We start from the raw sequence: 27,710 nt of genomic DNA, 5'->3' as shown, positions 1-27,710 counted from the left end.
GGCCTCTGGGAATACAACTTGAAGATAAATCATGAGAATATTAATAGAAATACGTAGGCCAGTGTTTAGATGCAACTAGCACTAAGATGATCATTTTTTCCAAATAAACAAGATCTCTTACGACTCGAAGAAGAGCCTTGTCTTAGTCAGCTTCCCTAAGAAAGTCTTAAACAAAGAAACATTTGTGCCTCTTTGAAATTAGCAACATCAATAAAGAAAGACAGCTCATATAGCTATAATTGTTCTCATCCGAAAGCTAAAAACAATTGGGTTATGTCACTTGCCTGCCAAAGCGGCCCAAACAATAGAGTGGCCATCCTGTGTTTCAGTCTTCATGTTTGCCAGGAGCAAAGTATAATCAAGGGGAGAAAAAACAACCAGTTTGTTAAATGCTCAGTGTTTGCCCGAAGCAGGCATGAGAGGGAATGCGTAGGGGCGGTAATTCAGCTAACAAGTCCTGTCAGTGCAAGGATTTCTGTTTGCACAACGGGACTCCGAATCCTCACATACCTTGCACTCCCCCGCCAAATCTGTTGGGGAACCCCAGAACAGATTTAGGAGACGCAAGAGACAGAAAAGGGGGAGAATGTCCTGCTGTGCAAGCAACAATCCTTGTCCTGACACGACCTCAGGTCTCTTGTATCCTTTAAGGTTCCCCATTGGTACCACCTACTGTGGCAAATAAAACAGCAAACTTCAGTGACTTGGGCTAATCAGCACACTCCAGGGCTAAAAATCAGCTTTCAATGTTATCAAAACTTTAAAAAACTATCATGTACTGTCCGCAGATGAAGGGCTTCTTTGGTTGCCAGTGGTAATGCAGTGAACCAAGAAGTAATGCTTAGGAATCCTAACTGTATGACCGAAGCTGCAGATGACCAGCTTTCCAAGTTGTTGAGTGGTGGTTGACATAGTTCTTTCCCCCTGCAACTATCACATGCTAAGTCACTGTATGGATTTGCTCCAAATGTAGATTGAGCAGGAGATAAGAGAGAAGCTTTTGCTGTCTTAGGGACCCCATCCTCATAGCTGGGAAACTGTAAAAGTACAGTGGTGCCTCTGGTTACCAACTTAATTCGTTCCGGAGGTCCATTCTTAAGCTGAAACCGTTCTTATCCTGAGGCGTGCTTTCGCTAGTGGGGTCTCCCACTGCTCGCACGCCTCTGGCACTTGATTTCCGTTTGCATTCTGGGGCAAAGTTCGCAACCAGGAGCAGCTACTTCCGGGGTAGCGGAGTTCGTAACCCAAAGCGTTCGTAACCCAAAGTGTTCATAACCAGAAGTATCACTGTATAAGAAGTATGTGTCCTTGGGATCTCTGTGTGACAATTAGTGCAGATTTTAGCTATCATTATAGGATAGATAGTGATTCTCCACAGAGTAACAAATGTGTCTTTTGTTTTGTAGAGACGCACTTGTACTGTACCCATTGTGTGCTTACTGCACCATTTATTTTGTGTGAAAGGGGGGGGGGGGGAGAAAGAGATTTGCAGACAGAAGTATATGAAATCAACAGACAGCTACTTTAATATTGCAAGAGCAGCAAGAGGTGCCACACATTGTCTAGAAAACAGAGTTTATTATTCTGCCCATCAGAGTGCACATTCAGTTTGGCTACAGAATATTTGGGGGCTTCTAAGATTTCTAGAGAGGAATGGCTGCTGTCTAAAGATCTGGAACTAGAAGCAAAAAAGCAATGCATAGGAGATATTTATTACAGGTATTCCAACACATTTAAGATGCTACTGGTCCTTTTTCAGGGAAATGCAGAGAAATAAAGAGTCATCGTTAAGATGTGCCATCTCTTCTTTTGATATAACCCTTTGAAAGACACACAAAGCCAGAAAATAAAGTTGACTTGTTTGAAATCCATATTATACATTTAATCACTCCCCCCCCCCCTTTCAATGTTTTGACAGATTTGACCTCTCTGACAGAGATTCCTTTTTTGACAGCAAGACCAGAAGTACCATTGTAAGTATTACAATATAATACTTATGTTATAATACTTACATTATAAAAAATATTGTATTCCCAGTTTACAAACCAACCCTAACTATGTCTACTCAGAAAAAGTCCAATATGGCTTGAATTCAATAGAGCTTCCTCCCAGTTAATTTCTTATTTATTTATTTATTTATTTATTTAATTTAACAAAAATTATATGCTACTTGATTGTAAGTAAGCCTGTAAGCAGTTTATAAAATGCAAAATCAAAATCCTTCTTAAAAACAGATATTTAAAAACATTCAAATGCTAATAAAGATGTACAGTAACTTAAAACAGTGCTTTCTTTTTTTCTTGCTAGTGGAGCTCACTTCCCCCTATCACATGAGTCATTTCCATGTCACAGAAATGTCAGTGGCAGTGTTGTATGAATCTCAAGCCAGGTCATCCTGAATTGAATTCCTGTCCTCTGTACAGAATTACTATGAAATATAGGAACAGAAAGTAATGACAAGAAGTGCTCCTAAAACATTTCCTAAATGCCCCCCTACACACACACACACACACACACACACACACACACACACAATGTAACATAGAATACCTGTGAGCTGGCTCTTGGGCATATTCACAACAAAGAGATTCCCCACCACAAACACATGTTCCAGCGTGGCCCCAGACAACAGCTCTCTTTTTGAATTTGAAATCAGAAAAATTCAGTGAACACTGGACAACCATGTGAACCACTGATCCATTAAAATAGGAAGAAATCACCCATACCCAGGCCTAGTTATGCACTGCTGACAAATAAGGGCTGAGGATGAGTAGAACCAAGCCTTTCTTTCCATAGTGTGTTTACTCTCATCAAGTGGAAAGACAACCATAGAAAGAATCCGTGGGAAAGAGATAACATTTTCTTTGCTTCCTTTTGCATTTATCAATAAACAATACATAACTGTAATTGAAGCGTATAATTTTTTATGCGCTTATGTAAAGACATTCTCTTCAGCAGGGGACAGCAATTGTCCAGCCCTTCCCCTTTTTAGTCACTTGTTTTCCTTCTTCCCTAAAGTTGTCATCCAGCATTCATTTCTAAGCTCTCTTATACTGTAATATTAACTAAATAGGTCAATATTTAGTCACTCCCATCCCTAGCACTGCGTGACAGACAGTTCAGAAACATTCATTTAGTTTTCTCATTTAAAAGTCTTTTCTTCTCAGCTCCTCATCTGACAACTGAGGGGAACATTTTCTTACCTCCCAGGACTTCATGATTTTGCAGTCGTGACGGGTGACGTTCCATAGCAAACTTAAACATGGAAGAAGGGTCCTTTGTTGTCTTCCCCATTTCTCAGAAACAAGAGAATGCTCCAATTTCCAGCTGCTCTTGTCTACTCTTGAGTGGACTATTAGCATAGTGAAGAAGCTCTATGAGAGAGGGATAACTGTTCAGTGATTTATTTATTTTTAAAAACCCTGCTGGTTTAAAGTCATGAGTTAACACATGTTGGCTCCACAAATCAAGGAAGCTGGAAGTTAAGGCTGATGCCTTAACAGACATGACCCATGATCAGCAATGATGTGCAAAGGATTTGGAGGTGCTTGTGATCAGGAGAAAAGCTTTCATTCTTTGCTATGTTAAGATTTCCACCAGCAGGCATGTTGCAAGGCATTTAGAATTGCGTTAGAATCTGAGGTTCTTGATGGAGATAAAACGTGCAGAATCAAGAGTATATGAGACATCTTTGTTGGTCCCCATCACTGCATCCTCCCCATCTGAATTTGTGTCATGCCCATGGGAGTTTCTCATTTCCAAATGTGGCCATGTTATATTAGAATAGACATTGCACATAGCATCTGCAATATGGTTCCCTCCACAGTCATTATATTCCTGGCCAAAAAAATTAACTTCAAAAATGGATCTATGCACGCATCACCTTATTGTACCAGAAGTTGTCATAGACTTGAATGAAATAAGAAAACGGCTGCTCAGAAGTTCACCAAGCCATTGAAGGATCACATGCCCCATCAAGCCTGAATAAAATGCATCAGCCACTTTAGGAAAACTGGAAAGAAATACGTTTTGAAATTGGAGTAAAAAATATCAATGTGCTGATTTTCAGCACCTTTAAACTTGCTGTTGCTGTGGATCAGCTTGATCATGTACACCAGGTTTTCTGTTATTAGCTCAGTAAGTGTCATTTTTATAAACAGTAGAATTTATAATGGTGGGACTTTTTTTTTTGTAAACTCAAGGGGCACTCCCATGCCCTTTAATGAGTCACTAATGAATGGCATCCAGTTTGTGGTTGGTCCTCTTGTCTTGTCAGAAGTTATGGGATGAAAGGGTCTGTACAAAGGCTTTTTAAATACTTCCTCTGTGGAGTCCTTCCATCTCCCTCCTTTCCTTAATCAGTCCTCAATAATCCAACACTCTCATATTATCCTGCTCCTAACATCAACATTTTTCGTATGCTGATGTCAACTTTCACTTCCTGTGGCTCCTTCAGTAATCCAGTACTGGTCCTTTTCTCCCATATAGAGTTACCTAGCCTTTCTCACGCTGCCTTCTTTCCTTTCTGTTATTTGCAAAGAGAAAAGTAAACTGTTAACAACGTTTATCTATTGCCACTTTAACTGGGAACGTAGGTAATGTATGCTGCTCCTACTCAGACTAAAACCATTGCAATTAATGACCCTTAATCAATAGGTTCCATTAATCTCCATGGGTCTACTCTGTGTAGGACTAGACTTAGATACAAGCCATTAGCCCTAATTTTGTTTTAAATAACTGAACAGAAGTCGCTAATATGTGGAGCATCTTTTAAGAACAATCCTCTGGTGAGATGCTTATCAGAATTCTTAATTCTGTATAATGTAAAACTATTTCTTTCTAGATTTTCCACCTTGCAAATATTGTATTTTGAGGGACAGCATAAAACTCCCTTTAAAATTTAAGGCTTAAATTAATGAGCAAATGAATGCAGAAACTACTTAAGATTGGAGCTGAAAAAAAGTCTCTTGATTTTATACCAAGCTTCAAATAAATATAAAAGACAAGATATGTACCGGTATATACCTTACAATCAACACCATAACTCGCAAAAATCACTTACTGCTGTTTTCTCTATATCTGTATTTTAAAATGTTAACATTTATAAAATATAAATAACCCTTTTTTAGTTTTCATTTTACAAAACTCTTTTAAGTATCAGTTCTGCCAAAAATACTATCCTTTGTGGTTTTATTTTCGTTTTATTTTCTTTTTCTTTTTTCTTTTTTTGCAAAGGAAGAATAGTTAGTAAGTATAGTTCTTTATTGTTTGTTTCCATGGCGTGATAATCCAGCTGCAATCCACTAATTATATGACTTCTATTTGTGACACACAAAAATCTATCTAAAATGCAAACTTGGCCACAATGCTAAAACGGTACGTGTTTAAACAAAACAGTGCTTAGCAAAACAGAAAGAATGACTTCAGCATAATTCCAAATGTATACCTAGACTTGAAGGTAAGTACACCACTTTGGGGCTCATTAGAGTGGGAAAAGAGCCTATTGTTTTGGAATGTTTTAATTGGCTTGAACCTGCACCTTGGAAGTCAAGGAACCACAAACATGGATGAATCATCCAACTCAATTGGGCAGATGGCAGTTGCGAGCGAACCATTGTTGTTGTTGTTGTTGTTCAGGAAACTCCTGAATAATAGGAGTAATATGATAGAAATAATACAATATATGTATGGTAACTATCTGGCATACATGGCACTGGCTATAGTTTATAGGATGGTGACCCAGAAGTGGACATTTGCAGTGATTTTTAACTCATAGAGGAGAATGTACACATATGGGAAGGTATGGTTATCAACCTTCGGGCGGGGGAGAGCAACCGAAGAGTCAGTAATGGCATTCAAAGCAAGAGACATGGAGAGGTATTCACCTACCATGCCCCATTAGAGCAAGGATCTCTGCTTGCATAGCAAGACTTCCCTCCCTCCCTCTCCTCTACTCCTACCCCTGCTTGCATCCTGCACCTTCAGCAAATTTGGGAGATCCCCTAGAAAAGATTTGGGGCACCCAGCAGGGAAAGGAGAAGGAATGCTCACCTTATCACTACATTGAATTCTACCCATACTGTACAAAGCTACTAATTCCTGTGTGCTGAAATAATTGCAAATTCTTAATATTCGATGATGGTGCTCAAGAACTTAAACGTGCCAGTGCTTAAATTTGATCTGTATGCAATCAAAATCTTACTGCTAATTTCCCAAAGGCTACAAGTGACCTGGTGTTTATAAAACCATTTTTTCCCCTTGTAGGTTTATGAAATATTGAAAAGAACTACATGCACCAAAGCCAAATATAGCATGGGTAAGAAAGTTTATTTAGCTTGCAGATCAGCATATTTTCCAGATTCCAGAATATTTGAAATTTACGTGTGAAGAGTTTGCAAGTTTTTTTATTCTCTTGTCTAATATAGTTCGTGTAACCGAGAGTGATTTGCGTGAGATTTTAACTTGCAGAGATTATGAACTGCTTAAACTGATTTTGTGGAGAAAGACTCAGCTGATATACTTATACATACCGGTATATGATAAACCAATATATTGCATACACTCACATTGTTTATGCATCTCTCTGTTTTTAGGCCATCAACCTTTTATGGATACATGCCATATTTCCCATGCTCTTAGGATATAATTCTGCCAGGTCTCAAAACAAGACATGTGCAGTACAGTCCTATGCATGTTTACTTGGAAGTAAGTCCTACTGTGTTTAATATGACTTACTCCCTAGTAAGTGTGTTTAGGCTTTTAATCTTTGTGTGCATCTCTCACTGTGCTACTCTAATCAAAGCTAACCTTTGAAATTTATTGTAATTTCTATTCTGGCAAGCCATTCACCCACAGGGTGTTGAAAACAAGTATGGGAAACCAGATTACTGCCATGCATGTGCAAATATTGGCACAAAGACTGATTAAACAACTTTCGAATAATGGAAGACTAAGCTTTGATTATTTATCAATCCCTGGCTTAAACTGGGCCATTTGATCAACATTTCCCATAGCACTCTTATACACTTCTTTATTTGTTTGTTAAGTATTTCATTTATTTTATAAAATAATTTATGCCCTGCTTTTTTTGCTTTTAAAAGCCCTATCAAGGCAACTTACAAAGTACAAATCAAATCAGAATGCAAGTTGAGTGGCTTCTGCTGTGCCTTTAAGACACTGTAATGTGGGGGTTTTTTATGGAGGTTCTTCCTTCAGTGGTATGTTATTGAGAAACTTGTTGGAGGAAATACCTTACAGCCTGTATTGGAATATACAGACATATGCCTGAGTCTTGGCACTGTGTTAGAGGAAACTGTAGAGTTTGATGCATTGGTGGCATGCTTTATACAACAACAGTAATCAAACTGGTTGATTTTGTAACCAGCCAGGAATATTCATGGAATCAACCCTTGCTTAAAAGCTTGTGTGTTGTTTTAAGAAAGGAAGTGTGATTTTTTTCTTTCAGGAGAAATCAGGTTTTAAGAAATCATTTCCTTTACCTGTGTCTGATCATAGCATTTACAAATCAATTTGCCGTTGTGGTCACAAAGTGGCCTAACAATCATGACTACATTAACAGAGAAAGTGGTCTGATAAATTATATATTCCTTCCATCAGAAGTGAATGTGGGGGTGGGGAACACCAGTGTGCACAGCTTGATTAAAAAATAATGGTTGGGCACTTTCTTCAAATGATGTAAAGTGATGTAATGCCATCTGGGACTGCATTTTATATAATCCTAACAGTATATCAAAGTGTGAAGTTGGTTAGGATCAAGAGCCAATCTGAAATGAATTTCCAAGATGTCACTAACTCCAAAATCTGACAAGACACGTCCACATTTCTCAGTTTTCAGGCGACTGACACCCAGAGCACTTTTCAGCAGATTTCATCCTCGGAACCTTCATTCCGGTTGGAAACTTAAGAGCCCCCCAATGAGGAAAGGCCCTAGCCATCAGCTTTGCATGCAGAAGATTCAATGTTGAGTCCCTGACATCTCCATTTAGGGCTGCGAGAGAATCTTGGAGAGCCACTGCCAGGCAGCATAGACAGTGGTAGATGTAGCTGATCAATGGTCTGATTCAGTATAAGGCAGCTTCCTATATTCCTATATGATCCTCATTTGAATGGATTGACTAACAGCATCAGTGTAGGGTGGGGGCTTGTCAAACCAGGAAAAATCACTTAAATGAAGTGATTTCTTGTGGATTTGCAGCAATAGATTTTCCACTCTAATAAAACTAGCCTAAGTCTGCCACTTGAGTAGGTCATCCATTGACATTTTGTCAAATCTTTTGTCAAGGTGTGGGCTTGTTGTTCCCAACCCTTTAATGCTTAACAGAAATACTTACTGATTTGTTTCCTGTGGGCGCTGGGGGGGCAGGGAGCCATTGTGCAAATAATTAATGATGCTAGACAAATGAGCAGTGTTGGCATTTTCTTTCTTCTTCAGAGCATGATCGAAGCTTCTGATGAACTGGGAGCTTTTAGTAACAACTGCACAGATGGTCTTTGGCATTTAATAGACTCAGCCCTTCATTTGCCATCTACAGCCATAAACATAACAATACGCCAGCAGTGCTTAGGCAATAAAATTTGATTATAATTTTTCTTATGGTCAGGCATTCACCTACACCTTCACTCTTTTAAATACTCTAAACAAACAATAGCAAAAGACTTGCTTAGCCAAAGAAATTAACTTCCATTGCGGTTTCACTGCTTCATGTGTATGTGTATGTTACTCTTTGTACAACAAATACAACAAATTCACCCTCAAGTGAATTCCATGCTTTAGTCTTTGAAGTAAATTGGTTCAGGGTATCCCAGGTTCCAAGTTATTGAGCATGAATGCTCTAAATAGTTTGCAGAAGGTTTAAGTAGCAATGCAGAATTGGATGAAATGTTTGTTGCAAGAGGCAACAAATAACTTTTGTAGACTGTGGCATTAGTATTTCTTCTTGTTGTAAAGTATCCTATCAGTGAAATAACTCTGAGAGTAAAAAATGGACTTAATGAACCTAGGGGTGCGAAACTGAAAATATTTCCCCTCACAGAATACATCACACTGTATGTTTTCATATTCCTGTCCAATGCCTTGTTATCATGTCAATATCCACACTGCTGTTTTCATATTGCTTTTTAATATTGGTTTTGCTGACTAGATCCAAGCCATTGTAGATAGGGTATCAGAATCAGCATGCATGTTTTCTGAGGTAACATGACCCTTTCAAAGTCTGTCAGGTATCCCGTATTTGGAAGCAGCTATATTAATGCCAGCAGCTGTAATGAAAAACACACCCAGCAATCAAATACTGCAGTCTCCAAGAGTCTGTAAGTAAGCAGTTGCTGGAATTCTGTGGCAAGCTAAAATTTCTAAGCACATTCTTCACCCATTGCAAAATCCCAGCTATACTTACAGGAGCGCCTGATATATACTCTCTTATTCAATTTCAAATTTTAAAGATGATTCCCCTGAAGAAATAATATACATCCCTCTGAGTCCCCATCGCACAAACATTGTAACTGCTCAATCATACAACTAATAGACAAATGTGTAAACAGGGCAAGGAGAGGGAAGAAAGAAGGAAACTACCCTTTTAAATAAAAGACGAAAATGTGGTAAATATGGTAAGTATAATACCAAGGTCTTTCCAAAGGCTTTCCAAACAGCTTCTCTAATCAAGCTTAAATCTGATTTTTAAAACTCTTTTCTGTGGATGTGTATGTAAGAGAGTGGGAGGGATGGCTATTATTGACACCCCTGGTGGTCAGTCCCAGCTGAACTCTCCTCTTTCTGATAACCTCGCCTTTTGCTACTTCCAAACCTATGGGCTTGCTTTTCAAATCCAACTTGAAGCTTCAGGTTGTGTAATTTATTGCAATGACTAAACTCTTGACTCCGCAGTGTATGACTTCCTCTGATTCTCCACGGCTTTCCATTTCTTAAAACAAATCATGTTTAATAATCTATACATTCAAAAAGCTGTGAAGGCAAATTAATGGGTGCAGATTCATTCTCTAACAAAATTGCTGATGTTCTGAGAGAGAAATCTCCAGAACTGAAAAGTGGGTTTATGTGAGGGAATTCAGACTTGGAAGCATAAATAGATATCCTCTGTTGTTTTTCCAGGGATCACCAGTCTGCTTGCCAATGGCGTTTACAGTGCTGCATATCCTTTGCATGATGTAAGTGGTCTTGGAATATATTTTATGTTTCTAGAAGCTGATACCAAGAATCCTTAACATGTTAGGTATGAATGACACTATCCTAAACATCTTCAGCCTTTCATGAGTCCAGCATCCTACCGCTCTGCTTGCATATTACATTTTAGCAATTTCTTCAGGCCAACTTTTTACGGGTGTTGTAACACAAATAATAACTTTCTTTAGCTGTATATGAATCAGAGACGTAAAAATGACTCAGCAAATGACCTGCTCAGCAAATAACCATGCTTTTGACCTTCTTCTGCCAAGGACACTGGGATTGCTGATACATATTTATATCTGTGGCACCATGTAGCTGGTTTCCTGATCTAAATCTCCTTGACATACTCCTAATAAATGTAACACATGCTCTCAATGGGCAGTTTCTGTTGTAAAGGTGGATTGCTTATATATGACTTGAAACACAGGCTACATATTAAATCATATTTACATGCATACAGGAGTGGCCACCCTGTTGCTGCATCGTTATCAACTATCTAAAGGCTGCAGATTGTATACTCATATTTCACAATATAATTAATTACTTTGGGTGCTTGAAGATGATGATGGTACTAATAACAATAATAACTACAACATGTGTTTATTATGTGTGAATGTGATGTGTTTACCCAGCAATACGTTTAAACAGTTTAAATATTAACACTAAAGTCGAATTAATACATTCCCAAAGAAGACTGAGACCTGCTTTTCAGTGATCCTGGGGCTGTACCTGGACCCCTACTTTAGGTTGTCCAGCTTTATATTAAAAATGAATGCATTTCAAAGCATTGGGTATAAATATTTTTTATTATTAATGTGGAAATATGCCTCTGGTCCTATTCTTTCATTCCTTTCTGCACTTAAAAAAGAATCACCTTATATTGCTACTGCCCCCCTTTTCCTTTTCCTGTACCAGTTCACCTTGTGACTGCTGTTTCGTGGCTTTTTCAAACCAAGCCAGAGAAACCTGTAGCAGCTTAGACACTCTGTGGAGTTACTGTAGGAGAAGGTCTCATTAGCAGCAGCTTGCTTTCATGCATGTGTCAACTGACAATATAGACACTCCTGTCTACAGAAACTAAGGTGGTGATCTCCAGCATTGCTGTGTTACACCTGTCATTTGGTGACTTTAAAAGATGAAGGAATGAAATGCTCTTAAAAGGGTGCATTCTTTAGTCGTCTTGTTCTTGTGAATCACTTCCAGCATGCAGTGGGAAAACTCAGGCTCAAACAACAGACATTCCTGGATAGGGATACCCATTCCTGGATAGGGATAACCTGACCACTGTAGCTCAGGCATTGGTAATCTCAAGACAGGATAATTGCAGTGCTCTCTATGTGGGGCTGCCCTTCGGTCTGGTCTAGAAATTTCAGCCAATGCAGAATGCTGCTGCTACACTGGTAATGGGAACAGACTACTGCCAACACATGACACTGCTGCACTAGCCTCCTGTCTGCCACTGGGCCAGGTTAAGAGGCTCTGGTACTAGAGTGCAAATCCTTGAATACCTTAAGGACCACTTTACCCTGAGCACCCCAGATCCATCACTGAGGTCGTGGTGGGCGTACTATTAGTGGTTCCCTGTGGGCTACAAGCCAACAAGGGAACATGCCTTCAGTGTTGTGGGTTCAGTTCTATGAAATCCCCTCCCACAAGAAGTCAGATAGGCACCATTCCTCTTTAGTTTAGTTGCCTGGTCAATATTGTGTTCTTTCAGGAGCCCTTTGCACCTGAATGCTTCTCAGATGTTTTACTTCTTTTTTCCCTTCTTTTTTGAGTTTCTCAATTTTAGAGGTTTTAAATTTTGGAGATTTGATTCATGTTTTTAATTGTGCATGTTTTTATTGTAGTAAGCCGCATTGAGACCTACATGGTGAAAAGTGGGATATACTTTTTAAAATAGATGAATAAATATGTTATTCCCCCTAGAGCAGCTGCCCAGTCTGCAAAGGGAGGGCCTTAGCCCTTGCCAACCTGGTGTCCTCTAGATGTTTTGAACAGCTCCCTTTTTGCTGAAAAAAATGGATGATATGAGATTAGCAAAGGCTTGCCTAGGACATGATTTGCTAAATCGGAAGTTGTGTCTTTCTCTGTCATAATTACTGGTCTTGCGTGTATACAAGAAAAAAAGAACACATGTCATTTTTGATTTGTTGCATAATATCTCTTTTCTTTTCTTTTTTAAAAAAGGGGGATTATGAAGGTGAACACGTTGAGCACAATGACAGAAAAGTAAGTTGGTACTTGAGGACTCACCTCTCAGAGTGTCAGCTTTATGGGTCACCTCTTGGAGTATGGATCATATGGATACATGTCAAGTTTCGGGCCCAGCCAACCCACCTAACTGATTGCTTGGTTGGGGTAGCAAATGAGAGAGAACAGTATTCTGGAAGCATATTCCAGAATTGCAGAGTCAGGATGGGAATGTTGCAGCAGCAGGGACATTGTGGCAGATGGTTTCTGCGTGTGTGTGAGACACCACAGCCTTTTCTAAGCAGACTGTTAGAGCTGCAATTTTTGTGCAGATTTTATTGCAAGCAAGTCTCGTTAAATTTATTTCGCAATAAGTCTTCATAGAACAAGGATGTTAACAGCCTTTCAAATGTAAAGAGAAATGAGTGAGATATCAGAATAAATATCCTTAGGATATCAGGCTGAAAACAAGGTTCTTAGTTCCCATGAAACTCTGATTCTGAGACAGATTCCATTGCTGACCTGTTCCCCATTCCTGAGTAACCTTTTTGTTGGTGTTGGTTGTTTCCTCTGCTCTTGTTTGTTAGCCGAAAGGAAGCCAGAAAGCAATGTGTACACTTCACGTTCCACCAATTGTAACTTTCAATAACCTTAGCAAGTACATGTGTCTAATAATACCAGACATTATATGTTATTCAGTATTTGAGTGGCATGTGCTACCTTGAGTAATGTAATGAAAAAACATAGTTGTACTAGATTGCTAACAATCTATTTTAAAAGTGTGGTCTTTTGCTACTCAGGCATTGAACATGATGATACTCAAAGGGTTGGGGTGAGAACAAATGACAAAATCTTACTCCATCTAATGTTGCAAAATCGCTTGAGCAAGCCCTGCCAATTGTCCCAAATGTCATAGGAAATGTTACCCCTTTAAGGGCACATGCCGTATGATTTTCCAGTTGCAGTTGTAGGGTGGTTCTTGCTAATTTCAAAATTCCATTTATGTAGGGGACATTTTCACAAAATAAGCAATTTCTCATTGCTAACTGCTGCGTTATTCATCTGAAAGCTAAATATAACTGAACTGCTGCTCCTTCAGACAGAGGAAGGTATTGTTGTGATTTCTCTGTTCCATCGACACTTTCTCTTCCCTGCATAAATAGCAGAGGGATTCTCATGAAGGAGATGCTATTATCTGAGCACGCCAGTTGTCACTTTGTGCTATCTGGACATTCAGTCAGAGAGAAGAATGTACTACCTGGCCAAGGATTTGATGCATGCCTCTTCCCAATGCCATCTTCACTTCTTTTTCCGGTAGGGCTTAGGCCTGCATCCTCTGGCCTATTTTCAGTGCCTGGGCTCATTGCCGACACATGAAACAAAACAGCAGCAAAGAGAGTTTCTTTTAGAATACACAGAGTGAACTATCCTTACCACTGAAGGTAGCTTCACATGCTCAATTTTATCCTCAGGTGTGGGTTACCTGTGTGCCAAATATTCACACTTCTGGTTAAATGTGAAGGGCACACATGTACAAAAATGTAGAATCTGTGCCTTTAAAATATTAAGAAACAGATGATCACCATATTCTCTCAAGTATTTAAAAGAGAAACATGCCAAATTTAACAGGCACATACTCTTCCTGCTTTAATGGCACTGGCCTTTCTGTGAATTGATGCTGTTGCTTTAGGCAGCTGATTCTGGGTACCCTGAAAGGACACCACATTTTTAGCTATTTAATTTACCATTGTTGTATTTTTACTGCCAAGCTTGTGTTGTCTTTGGTTTAATGTTATGTGTGAATGCAGCCAAAGAGGCTTGCCACGCAGCTGTTTAAGAGCACATAACATGAGAGGAATATGGTAGTGCCTTCCAAACAGCATGAGTGAACATGCAAAGCATTTTAGGAATCAAAACTTTGGCTAAATTTGGGTTATGGTTTATTTTTTTAAAAAATGCTGATGGATGAGCAGCGATTTACATAACTGAGCTTCAGATTAGATCATTCCGCTCAGAGGAAATCTCAGTCTTGCGAAGATCCCTGGTATCTTTGTTATTACTTGGCTCCAGTAAGGGTTCAAAGCCTCTTTTAAGTTGAAGGCCAGAACATACTGGCCTCCCCCAGTAATTGAAGAGCATCTCAAAAGGTGGAAAATGTTGGCTTCCCAACATTTTTAATCCATTTTGTGATTCCATAATAAATAATAGAGAGTTTAATTAGATGTAGCTTCAAGCGCTAGACACATTTGCATCGGTTTATTAACGCTCTTTGCTGTTGTCGGCCCTTATGAGATTTTGCACATACCCCACAGTGGTGTAAATCCAGACGAACTCTGTGACCTTAAATATCCGTGTTGGTATTCACCCTCGGTGCACTTTGATTTAAGAACAGAGATTAAAATGTACTGTTGCTCCACGTTGTAAAAGGTATAGTCAGGAAGTTGCTCTGATGTGTCCAAGTCAGCATTGCTACTTCCAATAAGCCTGCATAAGGTTTCCTATACCAAATGCAACTCCTTTATCTGCCACCCAGCAATTGGGAAGAAAAGCAGTGCTCCACTAAATGTCCGCTTGCATAGACAGATGTGGTGGAACATCTCTTCCATTCGGGCCATTTTCCCACACTACTAAGCAAGGAGGCCTCATGGCCTCCTCATTCAGCTGCAATTTTTCACTCTGCAGATTGCAGTATAAAACCTTCAATTATGAACTGTGAATCAAGTGGTCAGTCCAAAAGTCCTAAATGAAAAAAGTGATACAAACACACAAAAGTAACTGAAACACTTTCATTGACATTTGGAGAATTTGGTTATTTCAGAAGTTTAATTTAAGAATTGAGATTAACTGCATGCCAAGCATAACAAATTCATGATGGTTCTCTGATTTTCATAAATGCTGCAGTGGCGAGATCTCCAGAGTCTCACCTCTCCCACAACATGATAGGGTTGTGTTTGCACATTCTACTGTCATAGCTTTGGCCCAACTGACCTCCAGACTTATCCCTGTGTCCTGAGGAGCTTGGATGTAAATTCAGGGAGGTAGTGTTTGGTACTGAAATGCATACCTCTGTGGAATATTAAAACTCACTGGCTGTAATCCAACAAACTTGCACAAGTCAAAATCAATAGCCATCATTTAAAGGGGTGTTGAACAAAATTGAGGGTGGGGCAGAATTGCAGCAATCAACAATAACGCACCAAGCACAAATATTGTTATTTTTCTCCCTGTCATTACACAGTGACAAGAATAATCAATCTTTTAAAAAAAAGAAAGAAAGAAAGAAAGAAAGAAAGAAAGAAAGAAAGAAAGAAAATGGCCAGCTCAGTTTTCTCTAATTTTATGGGTTTATACTTATAGTGGTCTTTATTTGATTTGGCTAACATCGTGGTAAAAATAGAAGAAGGAAAGAATAATAAAGAAAGATCATTTTGTCCTACTCTTAGGTTCAGTGTGCATCTTTCATATAGTGCATAATATTAGTTCAGAGACTATAAGCCAGGTTCTTTCGTCTTAACCCACACTAATAACTCAAAGAACAAACATCCTCCAGATCTATTAAGAGCCTTTCTAGTATGTGCATTGCTACAAATCATACATCAAGGCCACTCTTGCCTCCCGCCCTCCGCCCCCCAGCACCTTTATATCTGTCTGTTAGTTCTCTTGTAGATTAATACAAGAAGCTGTCAGTGAGCCAAACCATCAAACTCATGTTCAATACTTAATGCAAATTATATGTATTGGTGGATTAAAGAACATAAACCCACAAGATGGTGACACCAGAGGACAATGTGAACTCTGTAGTGGAAGCAAGGAAGGAACTGCTTGCTTGCAGTTTTAGTTTTAGTTTTAATTTTAAATTTCTTTTACAGCTCCTGTGTGAGGAATGGGCAAGTTATGGAGTCTTTTATAAGTACCAACCAATTGACCTAGTGAGGTAAGGAGAATGTGGTCCCTCATTAAACCTAAAATATTGCCTTGCCCCTTTCCTCCAAATGTTTGTTTACAGCTTGAGGCTCAAGAGAAAAGTCAAACTGCCCAGGTCATATGTTCATCCTCTCTCTGTATTCAGTTTGACAACCAAGAGTGGTTCTAAATGCAGGTGGCACTGTGGTCTAAACCACTGAGCTTCTTGGGCGTGCCAGTTTGAAGGTTGGTGGTTCAAATCCCCATGACGGAGTAAGCTCCTGTTGCTCTGTCCCAGCTCCTGCCAACCTACCAGTTCGAAAGCACACCTGTGCAAGTAGGTGCCGCTGCAGTGGGAAGGTAAATGGCGTTTCCATGCACTCTGTTTTCTGTCACTGTGTTCCATTGAGCCAGAAGTGGTTTAGTCATGCTGGCCACATGACCCGGAAGGCTGTCTGTGGACAAACACTGGCTCCCTCAGCCTGAAAGCATGATGAGCACCACAACCCCATAGTCACCTTTGACTGGACTTAACCGTCCAGGGGTCCTTTACCTTTTTACCTGGAGATGCCTGGGAATGAAGTTTCTGCATGCAATAATGTTCTCTATTACTGTACTGTGATCCTTCCACAAACTTAAGATCATGCTTATTTTGTTTTAATTCAATTTATATCCTACCTTTTCTCCAGGAACATGCATGGTTATTCCCCCACACTCAGATTTTATCCTCACAACAACTCTGTGGCATAGATTAGACCAAGAGATAGAGACTGGTCCATAGTTACCCAGTGAGCTTCATAATTGTGTGGGGATTTGAACTCTGGCCCTCCAGGTCCAAATCCAACAATCAAACCTCTACACCATGCTGCGTCCAACAATAGGAGTGGAGAAAATGGGATCATGGCTGGGGAGGAGCGGCCTAAACTTCCACAAACTTCCACAAATGCCAAACGGATACCCCCCCCCTTCCCACATACCTAGTATTTCATTGTATTTTTTAAAAAATGACAAAACTGCCAATCACATTTTTAACACAATGTATAGCAAGGCCCCAAAGGTAACAAGGCAGGTAGCAGGTACTATTTTGCAACTCCACCCTTTTCAGCAATTCCCAGGGAGATGCAGCTTGGGAAAAACCTGAATGCTCTGCTACCACCACCAAATTCTAGTGACACCACCTTACTACAAAAGGCTGAATGGAACAGTATCCATTAGCAATATACTTTGACTTAATGAAAGCTTCACTGGAAAGAATCAGCAAGGGAATATATTTTTCTCTCTAACCTCCTACTTCATTTTTTTTTTCAGCTTTTGGCCAGACACTTCAATATATTGCGCAGCTCCATTTATCACATTCATCTGCACAAAATAAAGGAAGACTTTGTTAAATTAAGACTCTACACTTAGAATCTGGGTTTCATTTATTGCTTTTGGAACAGGAGAGTCTGTGCACTAAAAGGAAAGCTCATTTCAGACATGTGTGAGGGAAGGAAATTGAAGGCTATTGTTTCTACTTAATGGCAAACCACAGTTTGCTATGGTGTCTGGATTTTGCAAACTATGCTTTACTTAAAGCAAGCATGGCCAAACTTGGCCCTCCAGATGTTTTGGGACTACAATTCCCATCATCGCTGACTACTGGTCCTGTTAGCTAGGGATGATGGGAGTTGTAGTCCCAAAACATCTGGAGGGCCAAGTTTGGCCATGCCTGGCTTAAAGGAAACAGTGTACTGTGTTTTGCCACTAAGTGGAAGATGAGCCTCCCAATCCCCTTGCCTTGCACTTGGGGCAGGGAGGAAAGAAGACATGCCTTATTGTCCTCATAACAATAAACCATGGTTTATCATTGTGTCTGAACTGAGCCAGTGTGAGGAGATCCTCGCCAAGCCTGTGGTGACCAAGATAGCTACAGAAACAGATCAGCAAAGCTGCCTGATAAGCAGGAATGGATGACTTACTTGGTGCCTCCAGTCCTGGATCTGTTCCAAGCAGCATGCAGACAAGAATCCTCCAAGGGGAAATGCATTCCAACTAATCAACAGGGCTTATTTTCTCCTTCAAAGTCAACCCTGCTGTGTGATTCATAAGCTTAAGCATGGTACAATTTAAGAAATAGTAAACATTGCACAATGTTTCCCCTTCAATGTATTTCAGAAAGTACTTTGGTGAAAAGATTGGACTGTATTTTGCCTGGCTTGGCGTTTATACACAAATGCTTATTCCAGCTTCCATTGTGGGGATTATCGTGTTCCTGTATGGCTGTGCAACAGTGGACGAGAACATACCAAGGTAACATACACATTTGTGGGTTTCCATCTTCCACGTGTTCAAAACGTCCTCATTTCCTCTTATGACACAGGCCATGTCCAGTCTGCTCAGTCATGCTCAGGCATGAAATAAGTTTATCATCTGATTACAGTGGTGCCTCACAAGACAAAAAGAATCCGTTCCGTGAGTCTCTTCGTCTAGCGGTTTTTTCGTCTTGCGAAGCAAGCCCATTGACGGCTTAGCGGATTAGTGCTATTAGCGGCTTTTAGCGGCTTTTAGCTGCTTTTAGCGGCTTATCAGCTTAGCGGATAAGCAGATAAGCGGCTTAGCGGCTTAGAAAAAGGGGGGGAAAGGGGAAAAAACCCGCAGGAACTCGCAAGACATTTTCATCTTGCGAAGCAAGCCCATAGGAAATTCGTTTTGCGAAGCACCTCCAAAACGGAAAACTCTTTTGTCTAGTGAGTTTTCCGTCTTGCGAGGCATTTGTCTTGCGGGGCACCACTGTACAGCTGTATGAACTGTGCAGGTATATTAACTTCTCGCACATAGCTAACACTGCTGAACTCAAGATAAATGTATAAATAACATTAGATGAAAGTATAAGCGTTAGCTTATTTCATGCCTGTTGATGAGTCTTGTACATATAAGGGGCAAGTACTGCCCCAAATCCAGAGATGCTTATATACAAAAAACTATTGAGTGCTAATAGGTACTCAGCTTCCATGCACAGAAACTGCTTGACCATTTCATAGATGGGAGATGAATTAATTTTGAGTATCGAAATATCTACACCCTGCTGAAATTAGAAGCACTAGTTAGCTTATACCAAGAACAAACTTAGTTATACCAAGAACAAACTTAGTTGGTCTCTAAGGCACTTCTGGACAACTTTTTTATTTTTTTTATTTAGCTTGTTATATACAGTGATATTCTCTAAGAATGAGGCTTCAATGCTCTGTACGCATTTACCTGGGAGTAAGTTCCATTGAAGTCAATGGGACTTCTGAATATACATACAGAACTGTTCTGCATGAGGTCCAAAGCTGATAAGATGGGAGTTTTACTAACTTCACTTAATGATCCATGTCAGAGCTGCCTCCAGGTCCCAGCTCACAGAGGACCAACGCTAGGCTGTAGTTATGTACAAAAGTCTTTATTGAGATTCAGTCTCCATTTCAAAGCCGCAGCGTGCAGCTCTACGTCCCGAGCTTAGACCGGCGAAGTCCTGTCTGAGTCTCCTCCCCCTCCACACCAGTTTAAGACTCTCGCTTTGCTCCACCTCTTCCTAAATTCCTTTCTCCTCTGGGCCCTCCTGCCCGCTAGGGTCTCATCCTTCCTCGACTCCTCTGACGCTGACCCTGACGATTCTTGCCCCTCCTTCCGGCGGGCTTTAGGACCTGGTTCCCTATCCGGGCTACCTTCTGTGCCGCTCGCCTGTACCTTTGAACTTGGCGCGCGCGCCCAGCCTGCAACTTTCCTCTTAACCGTTAACTCGCTCTCCGATGGAGGCGTGGTCCACCCTGACTCATCTTCTCTCGCTGGTGGTGCATATGTGGGCTCTGACACCTGGGACTCCTCCCCCCCACTACGCTCTGGTGGGGAAGCTGGTCCTGATTTGCAACTGGTGCTCTGGGAGTCCCCGCTGGCCCCTTGCTTCTGGGGTGTCCCCCTTGGGTCGCCCCTTGCCCTGCCCATCGGCGCCCCCTTCTGTGAATCTTCCGATTCGCTGGAGAGGCTCATGGAATCTATCGGGCTGCTGTCATATTCTCCTACGCTGCCCTCGGATTGCTCCCCCTCGCTTTCCATCTCCTCTCCTCCCTGCGCTCCCGCTGAGTCCCTGACATCCATCCCCCCCTCGAAGCCCCCCCTTCCCCCCTCCCCCTCCTCTGGCGTGGGTTCCGGGTGCTCCAATGCTGTGGGGGTGCATGCCGGATACCGGTCTTCCCCCCTGGCATGCTGCCAGTCCGTGACGGGTACATCGACGTCGCTCTCCTCCGCTTCCATCTCGTTGCCGGCGTGCTCGAAACCAGGATCCTCCCCCAACCCGTCCATGCCCCCTTGTTCCCCCATTTCCTCTGGGTAGTCTGCGTGCCAGGGCCCTCTGAGCAGTCTCCTGCGCCACTCCTCCTCGGGTTGAGCGTCCCACCAATAAGAGCGCTCCGCACCCAAGTCTGAGACCGACCCCTCCGGCGAGGTAGTCTCTGGAACCGTCTCCTCAACCGAGGAGAACCCCTGAAACGTACTGGCTGAGAGTGTGGGGGTGAAAAGATATTCGTCAAAATAATCCTCCGGCATGGGCCTGTGTGGGAAGAGTGCGTGGAACTCGTCTTTGAGGTAGTGCTCCTCCACCGCATAGTACGGCACCCAGCTGTTGGCGCTGGCCGGGGCACCTTCCCTTGCGATGAGATATTCGACTCCCTCTTCCCCCCATCTCGAGTCCAAAATCTCCGTCACCTCGTTGAGTGGCCCCGCCCTCGGCGACCCCCCTGTCATGGGTGCATCTCTAAGCGGACTGGGAGCTGTTCCTGGCTCCTGAAACCTGTGAGGTGCCTTGTAGGGCGTTAGCACCGATCTATGAAAGACCGGGTGCATTCTGGAACCCTCCGGTAGTGTCAAACGGAAAGCCACTGGGTTGATCTGTGCCTCGACTAGGTAAGGGCCCAACTGCTTGTGTCCTAGCTTCTTCTTAGCTAAGGACCCGGCCGGCACTGCCTGGGCCGCTAACCAGACCCAGTCCCCTACCCGTATGTCCTCCCCCACTCTTCTGTGTTTGTCTGCTTGCATCTTGTATACGTGTTTTGCTAGGTCTAACTGTCTACGGAGCTGTTCATGGACCTCCTGTAACTCCTCTGCCAATGCCTCTGCTCCCTGTGGCTCCCCCTCCCCCTCTTTCTCTAAGCCCGGGAAGGTCCTGGGATGTCGCCCGTGGTTGGCAAAAAACGGTGTCACCCCCGTGGACACGTGTTGTGTGTTGTTGTAGGCAAACTCGGCCAGGGGCAGATAGTCCACCCAGGTCGAGGGCTGCTGGTTGGCGTAACATCTCAGGTACTGCTGCATGACGGCGTTGACCCTCTCCGCTTGTCCGTTGGTCTGCGGGTGTCTTGCCGACGCTAGGTTGACCTTGACGTTCAGGATCCCCATCAGCTTCCGCCAGAAACTCGAGATGAACTGGCGCCCCCTGTCAGACAGGATAGACCGTGGCAGGCCGTGTACCTTGAACACGTGGTCTATGAACAGCTTGGCCGTCTGTTCCGCTGTGGCCACCTTCGCGCAAGGAATGAAGTGCGCCATCTTGGTGAACATGTCGACTACCACGAGTACTGCTGTTTTGCCCCTCGAGCTGGGCAGGTCAGTGACAAAGTCCAAGGCTACCCTCTCCCACGGTTCGGACGGGGTCTGTAGCGGTTCTAACAGTCCCGCCGGCGGTCTGTGTACTGGCTTGGCCCTTTGGCAGGTGTCGCACCTCGTGACGTATTCCGCGACTTCTCCCCGCATCTTGGGCCACCAAAAGTCTCTGGCTACTAATTCCACCGTCTTTTCCTTGCCGAAATGTCCGGCGCTGGGCGCGTCGTGTAGCTGTTGCAGTACTGTCGCGCGGAGTTCATCTCCCGGTACGTAGATGGCCCCCTTGCGGAGGAGCAGTCCGTCGCGTATCTGGAACTCGTCGTCCTTTGCCGTGCCGCTGCGCACCTCCTCCATCTTGGAGCGCGCGAAGGAATCTGTTCACAGCTCGCGCCGTATCGCTTCCAGGTCTATTGTGGCAGAAGCGCATGCCCACGCCTTGGGTGCGAAAATGTGTTTGGCCGCTACCGGTGCTGCTTCCTCCAGATACTGCGGCTTCCTGGATAGCGCATCAGCCATGACGTTGTTGTCTCCGGGGATATATTCTATCCTGAAGTCGAAATCCGCAAAGAACTCCGCCCAGCGGATGTGTCTCTGGTTCAGGAACCGCGCCGTGCGCCAGTACTCCAGGTTCTTATGGTCCGTGCGAACTTGCACCGTGTGTTTGGCTCCGATGAGGAAGTGCCGCCACGCCTTGAATGCTGCATGAATGGCCAGCAACTCTCTGTCCCAGATGGTGTAGTTCTGCTCCGACTTGCTGAGCTTCCTGGAGTAGAAAGCACACGGCCTCCAATCCCCTTGCGGGTCTCGCTGCAACAGGACTGCCCCCACGGCTCTGTCGGAGGCATCCGTCTCCACCCTCATGGGCTTGCTGGGGTTCACATGCAGCAGTTGTTCCTCGGAAGCGAAAAGACGCTTGAGTTTCTGAAAGGACTGCTCCGCCTGGTCCGTCCAGATGAACTTCTTCTTCTTGGAGCTGAGGGTGTCCGTGATGGCCGCCGTCTGCATAGCGAAACCCTTGATGAACTTGCGATAAAAGTTAGCAAAGCCGACAAACCTCTGGACCTCCTTCCGATTGCGCGGGCTCTTCCAGTCCAGTACTGATCGTACCTTGGCGCTGTCCATGGCGATTCCCTTGTCGGACAGCTTGTAGCCCAGGAAATCCACCTCCGTCATGTCGAACTGGCATTTCTCCAGCTTGGCGTAAAGCCTGTGCTCCCGTAGTCTTTGCAGGACTTCCTTGACATCTCTCTCGTGAGCCTCCTGCGATTCCGAGAAGATCAGAATGTCGTCCAGGAAGCAGACGCACTTCTTGTATAGGAGCCCCGCTAACACGTGATGCATGAAGGCTTGGAAGCAGTGGGAGCCATTTTGTAAACCGAAAGGCATAACCCTATACTCATAGGTGCCCAAGGGCGTGAACATGGCCGTCTTCCACTCGTCGCCCTCCCGCATGCGTATAAGATTGTACGCCCCTCGTAGATCCAGCTTGGTGAAGATGCGTCCCTTTCTCACCGTCGCGAGCAAGTCGTCGATCTTGGGCATCGGGAAAGCCGTGGGCTTGGTTTTCGAATTTAAAATTCTGAAATCAACTACAAGCCTCTTCTGGGGCGTGTCTTTTTTCTTCACAAAGAAAACAGGACTGCCCCCCACTGCTTTGGATTCTCGGATGAATCCCCGCTTCAAATTGTGATCTATGAACTCCCTGAGCTCTTGCAGTTCGTCTTCAGACATGGAGTACAGTTTTCCGGTCGGCAGCGTTGCCCCCGGCAGGAGGTCAATCTTGCAGTCGTAGGGTCTGTGGGGAGGCAGCTTGTCCGCTTCCTTCTCGCAGAAGACCTCCAAAAACGCCTTGTACTTGTCGGGTACAGCTTGCAGCATGCCCAGTTGTAGCTGTGGGTCATCCTCTTGCCCCTCGTCCTCCTGGTTAGTCATGATGCAATGTTCTGCGCAGTAGGAGGAGCAGAAGGTCAATTTACGCTGGTACCATGCCAATGCCGGGCTGTGCCTGTCCAACCAGCTCATGCCCAACACTATGGGCGTGTCTGACAGTTGGGTGACGTTGAAGCTGATGACTTCGCGGTGATTTCCAATGCGCATCACCATTGGCGGCGTTTGCTGTACCACCTGTCCCCCCAGCAATTCTCTTCCATCGACTGTCACTACTTTCAGGGGCATCGTGGCAGGCAGGAGCGCTATGCTATGTTGCTTGATGAAATCCACCCCCATAAAGTCTGCATTGCTACCAGAGTCAATGGTAATAGGCACTTCCATGGTGAGCCCATTGGGAAGCTGGAGTGTTGCGGTGAGCTGCACCACTGGTTTGGGCGGGAGGGGGTCTGTGGGCTGTAAGATTCCTGGGGACTGCTTCACTGATTCGTCTGGCTGGGCCCCAGTGGCTCTGCTTCCAGCCAGACTTCGTCGTTTCCCTGCTGCGGTTCCCTCTGCTGAGCTGCTTCTGTTACTTTTGCTGAGGCTGCATTGTGCTTGCGGAGCCTCTGGGGGCACTCTTTTGCCATATGCTGAGCACTTTCGCAGATGTAACACTTCCTGTTCCCTCTAGGAGGCTTCACCTTGGCTGCTCCTGGTGTGAGGGCTCTGGTCGCTGACTGAGCCTTGGCACCACCTATCTCCATCGGCTCCTCTCCCCCTCCCAGTGGAGGCGTGGATTGAGCGCGTGCTGAGTCTCTGGGGAAGAAAGGAGGTGCCCTTGCTGGCGTGCGTCCCCAACGCCCTTCATCTTTGCTCCAGGGACGTTCTTCCAGCCGCACACCAATCGTCAACGCCTTCTGGACCACTTCTTGAGTGCTCCGTGGCCTCTCCCCCCTTGCGATTTCGTCTTTCACAGCCCCGTTCAGCCCCTCCCAGAACAGGTCCCTGACGGACGCTGAGTCTTTTTCCCATCCCAGCGCATTGACCAATGCAAAAAAGCGGGAATGATATTGCCTTACAGTGGCTCTGCCTTGTTTCAGACCGTGAATCTCTTTTCTAGCGACATCGACATCTATCTCCGATAAAAAACAATCGTCCATCGCCTTAATGAAGGCTTTTGCGTTTTGGAGGGCTGGATCATTATCTCTCCACAGATTGCGCAACCACGCTTTAGCTTCTCCATGGAGATGCGTTAGTATGAAGCCTACTTTCTCCTGCTCATCTCTAAAGTCCTTCTCCAGCAACTTTAGCGCAAAAACTACGTCTGCTCTGAAGTTAGGATATTGCTGCAGACTCCCATCGAAATGCGACACCAGGCTCCCCCCTCTCTTCCCGAGCCCGATCCCTTCTGATTTGGCTGCCGGTGGCCCCTGTTTAGTCAACATTTCCAACCTGTTTTGCAGATCCTTGCAGACAGCATCTGATTCCTCTTCTCTCCTCCTTGCCGCTCGTATTTCTGCGTTAAGTTGTACCACGGCTTCTTGCAAAGCTGCCAGTCGTTCTTCTGTAGTCATCTTGTGCTGCTTTTGTGAGCTCGCGAAGCACCAATCTTCGCCCCTCGCTGCGTCCTCTCACGTTGCGAGGTTCTTTGAAATCTGAGACAGGACTTACTGTCAGAGCTGCCTCCAGGTCCCAGCTCACAGAGGACCAACGCTAGGCTGTAGTTATGTACAAAAGTCTTTATTGAGATTCAGTCTCCATTTCAAAGCCGCAGCGTGCAGCTCTACGTCCCGAGCTTAGACCGGCGAAGTCCTGTCTGAGTCTCCTCCCCCTCCACACCAGTTTAAGACTCTCGCTTTGCTCCACCTCTTCCTAAATTCCTTTCTCCTCTGGGCCCTCCTGCCCGCTAGGGTCTCATCCTTCCTCGACTCCTCTGACGCTGACCCTGACGATTCTTGCCCCTCCTTCCGGCGGGCTTTAGGACCTGGTTCCCTATCCGGGCTACCTTCTGTGCCGCTCGCCTGTACCTTTGAACTTGGCGCGCGCGCCCAGCCTGCAACTTTCCTCTTAACCGTTAACTCGCTCTCCGATGGAGGCGTGGTCCACCCTGACTCATCTTCTCTCGCTGGTGGTGCATATGTGGGCTCTGACACCTGGGACTCCTCCCCCCCACTACGCTCTGGTGGGGAAGCTGGTCCTGATTTGCAACTGGTGCTCTGGGAGTCCCCGCTGGCCCCTTGCTTCTGGGGTGTCCCCCTTGGGTCGCCCCTTGCCCTGCCCATCGGCGCCCCCTTCTGTGAATCTTCCGATTCGCTGGAGAGGCTCATGGAATCTATCGGGCTGCTGTCATATTCTCCTACGCTGCCCTCGGATTGCTCCCCCTCGCTTTCCATCTCCTCTCCTCCCTGCGCTCCCGCTGAGTCCCTGACAATCCATTATATGTAACTTGCTGTCATCAGTCTTGAAAGCTTGCATACTCTGACACCAACAGGTCTTATTCAGGAAAAAGATATCAGCTTACTTGCCTTATATCTCTCAAGAGTCACATTTTCTGTGGCTGCTTTTTAAAGCTTTCAGATCTTTAATTGAAAATAGATCAATATAGGGTACAGGAAATAGAAGGATGCTAATAATGTATATTAGTTAAGTGCTGCAACTTGCGACGCAGTTCTAATTTATGGGAAATGTCTGTTTTTCCTCAACATTTTTGTTTCCTTGTGGTATCTGGCTGATGGAATCGCTGCAAAGATTAGACATAAGGGGTTCAGAACTTAGTGTGGCATGTGGGAGGAAAGAGTTTCCTTAGTATAGACCAGGCATAGCCAATGTGATGCTCTCCAGATGTTATTGGCCTACAAACCCCGTCAGTAAGAATGGCCAATGGTCAGGAATAATAGGAGTTGGAGTCCAGAAACATCTGTACTGGCATCCCTGGAACTAGTCTTCTGAAATGTCATTCTCTGAAGTAATCCAGTCCAGAATTCTAAAAGGTGTCCAAATGCATAGCAAACAAACAAATTACCAAAATACATAGTAGATCACCACAACCCTTTCCCCCATGACTTCTCATATTCCTTGAAGCATGAGTTTGATTCTAATGGTTATTTTTATTATTAAGCATCATAGTTCAAGAAAAATGGTTACACATTGGGAGGAGTTCTGGAGAGGCTATGAGCTTATCCATACTTGCTCTTGTCCTGCTTCTTTTCCCCAGAGAAAACTGCTCTCTAGTGCTCACTCAGAACAAACAGCAACCCAATTTTCCGTGGATTGCTGTTTGTTCTGATTTAAAGCTAAAGAGCGGGTTTTTCCTGGGAAAGGAGAAAACTGCCCAGCCCCATGCCTAGAAAATGCTGGTCAAGTTGAAAACTGCTTGGACGTATGCTAAAAAGTTGAAGGGAGTGGGTGTCAAAAAAACCCTCAACCAGCCTGGAAATGCTTTTCTCCTTCTGCAAATTGAAGAGGACTAATGGGATGGGGAATGCGTTTTGCAAAGCATTCTGTTACGTACACATGTTTAAGGGATGGCACTGAAAGCAGGTCTTCAGAGAGCTGTGCTGCAAATTAAGCTCTGAGTCCATGTATGCTTCGTACATTTGTACATAGTGAGGGTTCCTCTGAAGTCTGTTTCCAGAGAAGGCTCACCCTTGCCCTGTCTTCCTCACTCCTATAGAAATGCCTGCCTAAACAAGTTCTTTGTGCCATGAAGGTACCAGGAGATAGGAGTCAACCTGGGGCAAATTCCATTGAAATGCCTAAACTGCCTTGACTTGTTTACTTGCTATAATTCCTAGACGGAGGGAAATTTAGTGATAGGCAATGTTCTGGTACAGAAATAATTTATGGAACATGTACGTAAATGGAATGAGAACAGGTTACAGAGCTGGTGTTTCCTCCCTAGCTGCAATGTGAATTTCTTCCTTCCATC

General features: G+C 43.9%; 1 protein-coding gene across 5 annotated transcripts in view; it reads left to right on the top strand.

The window, feature by feature from the left end:
- The window catches only part of ANO1 (anoctamin 1), a 153,663-nt gene that overhangs the window by 82,735 nt on the left and 43,218 nt on the right, over window positions 1–27,710 (top strand). For 3 of the 5 annotated variants that reach the window (XM_079963448.1, XM_079963447.1, XM_079963450.1), the window contains exons 6-12: window positions 1,919–1,973; window positions 6,265–6,316; window positions 9,562–9,627; window positions 10,130–10,185; window positions 12,395–12,436; window positions 16,267–16,331; window positions 18,455–18,589. In XM_079963448.1, the coding sequence (XP_079819574.1) occupies window positions 1,919–1,973; window positions 6,265–6,316; window positions 9,562–9,627; window positions 10,130–10,185; window positions 12,395–12,436; window positions 16,267–16,331; window positions 18,455–18,589 (471 nt within the window). The remainder of the gene's footprint in view (window positions 1–1,918; window positions 1,974–6,264; window positions 6,317–9,561; window positions 9,628–10,129; window positions 10,186–12,394; window positions 12,437–16,266; window positions 16,332–18,454; window positions 18,590–27,710) is intronic. The other 2 variants (XM_079963449.1, XM_079963451.1) reach the window with 1 other exon arrangement.

The sequence above is a fragment of the Podarcis cretensis genome, assembly GCF_951804945.1.
Source record: "Podarcis cretensis genome assembly, chromosome: 1".
Classification (NCBI taxonomy): Eukaryota; Metazoa; Chordata; class Lepidosauria; order Squamata; family Lacertidae; genus Podarcis; species Podarcis cretensis.
This window is presented reverse-complemented; position numbering and strand designations above follow the sequence as displayed.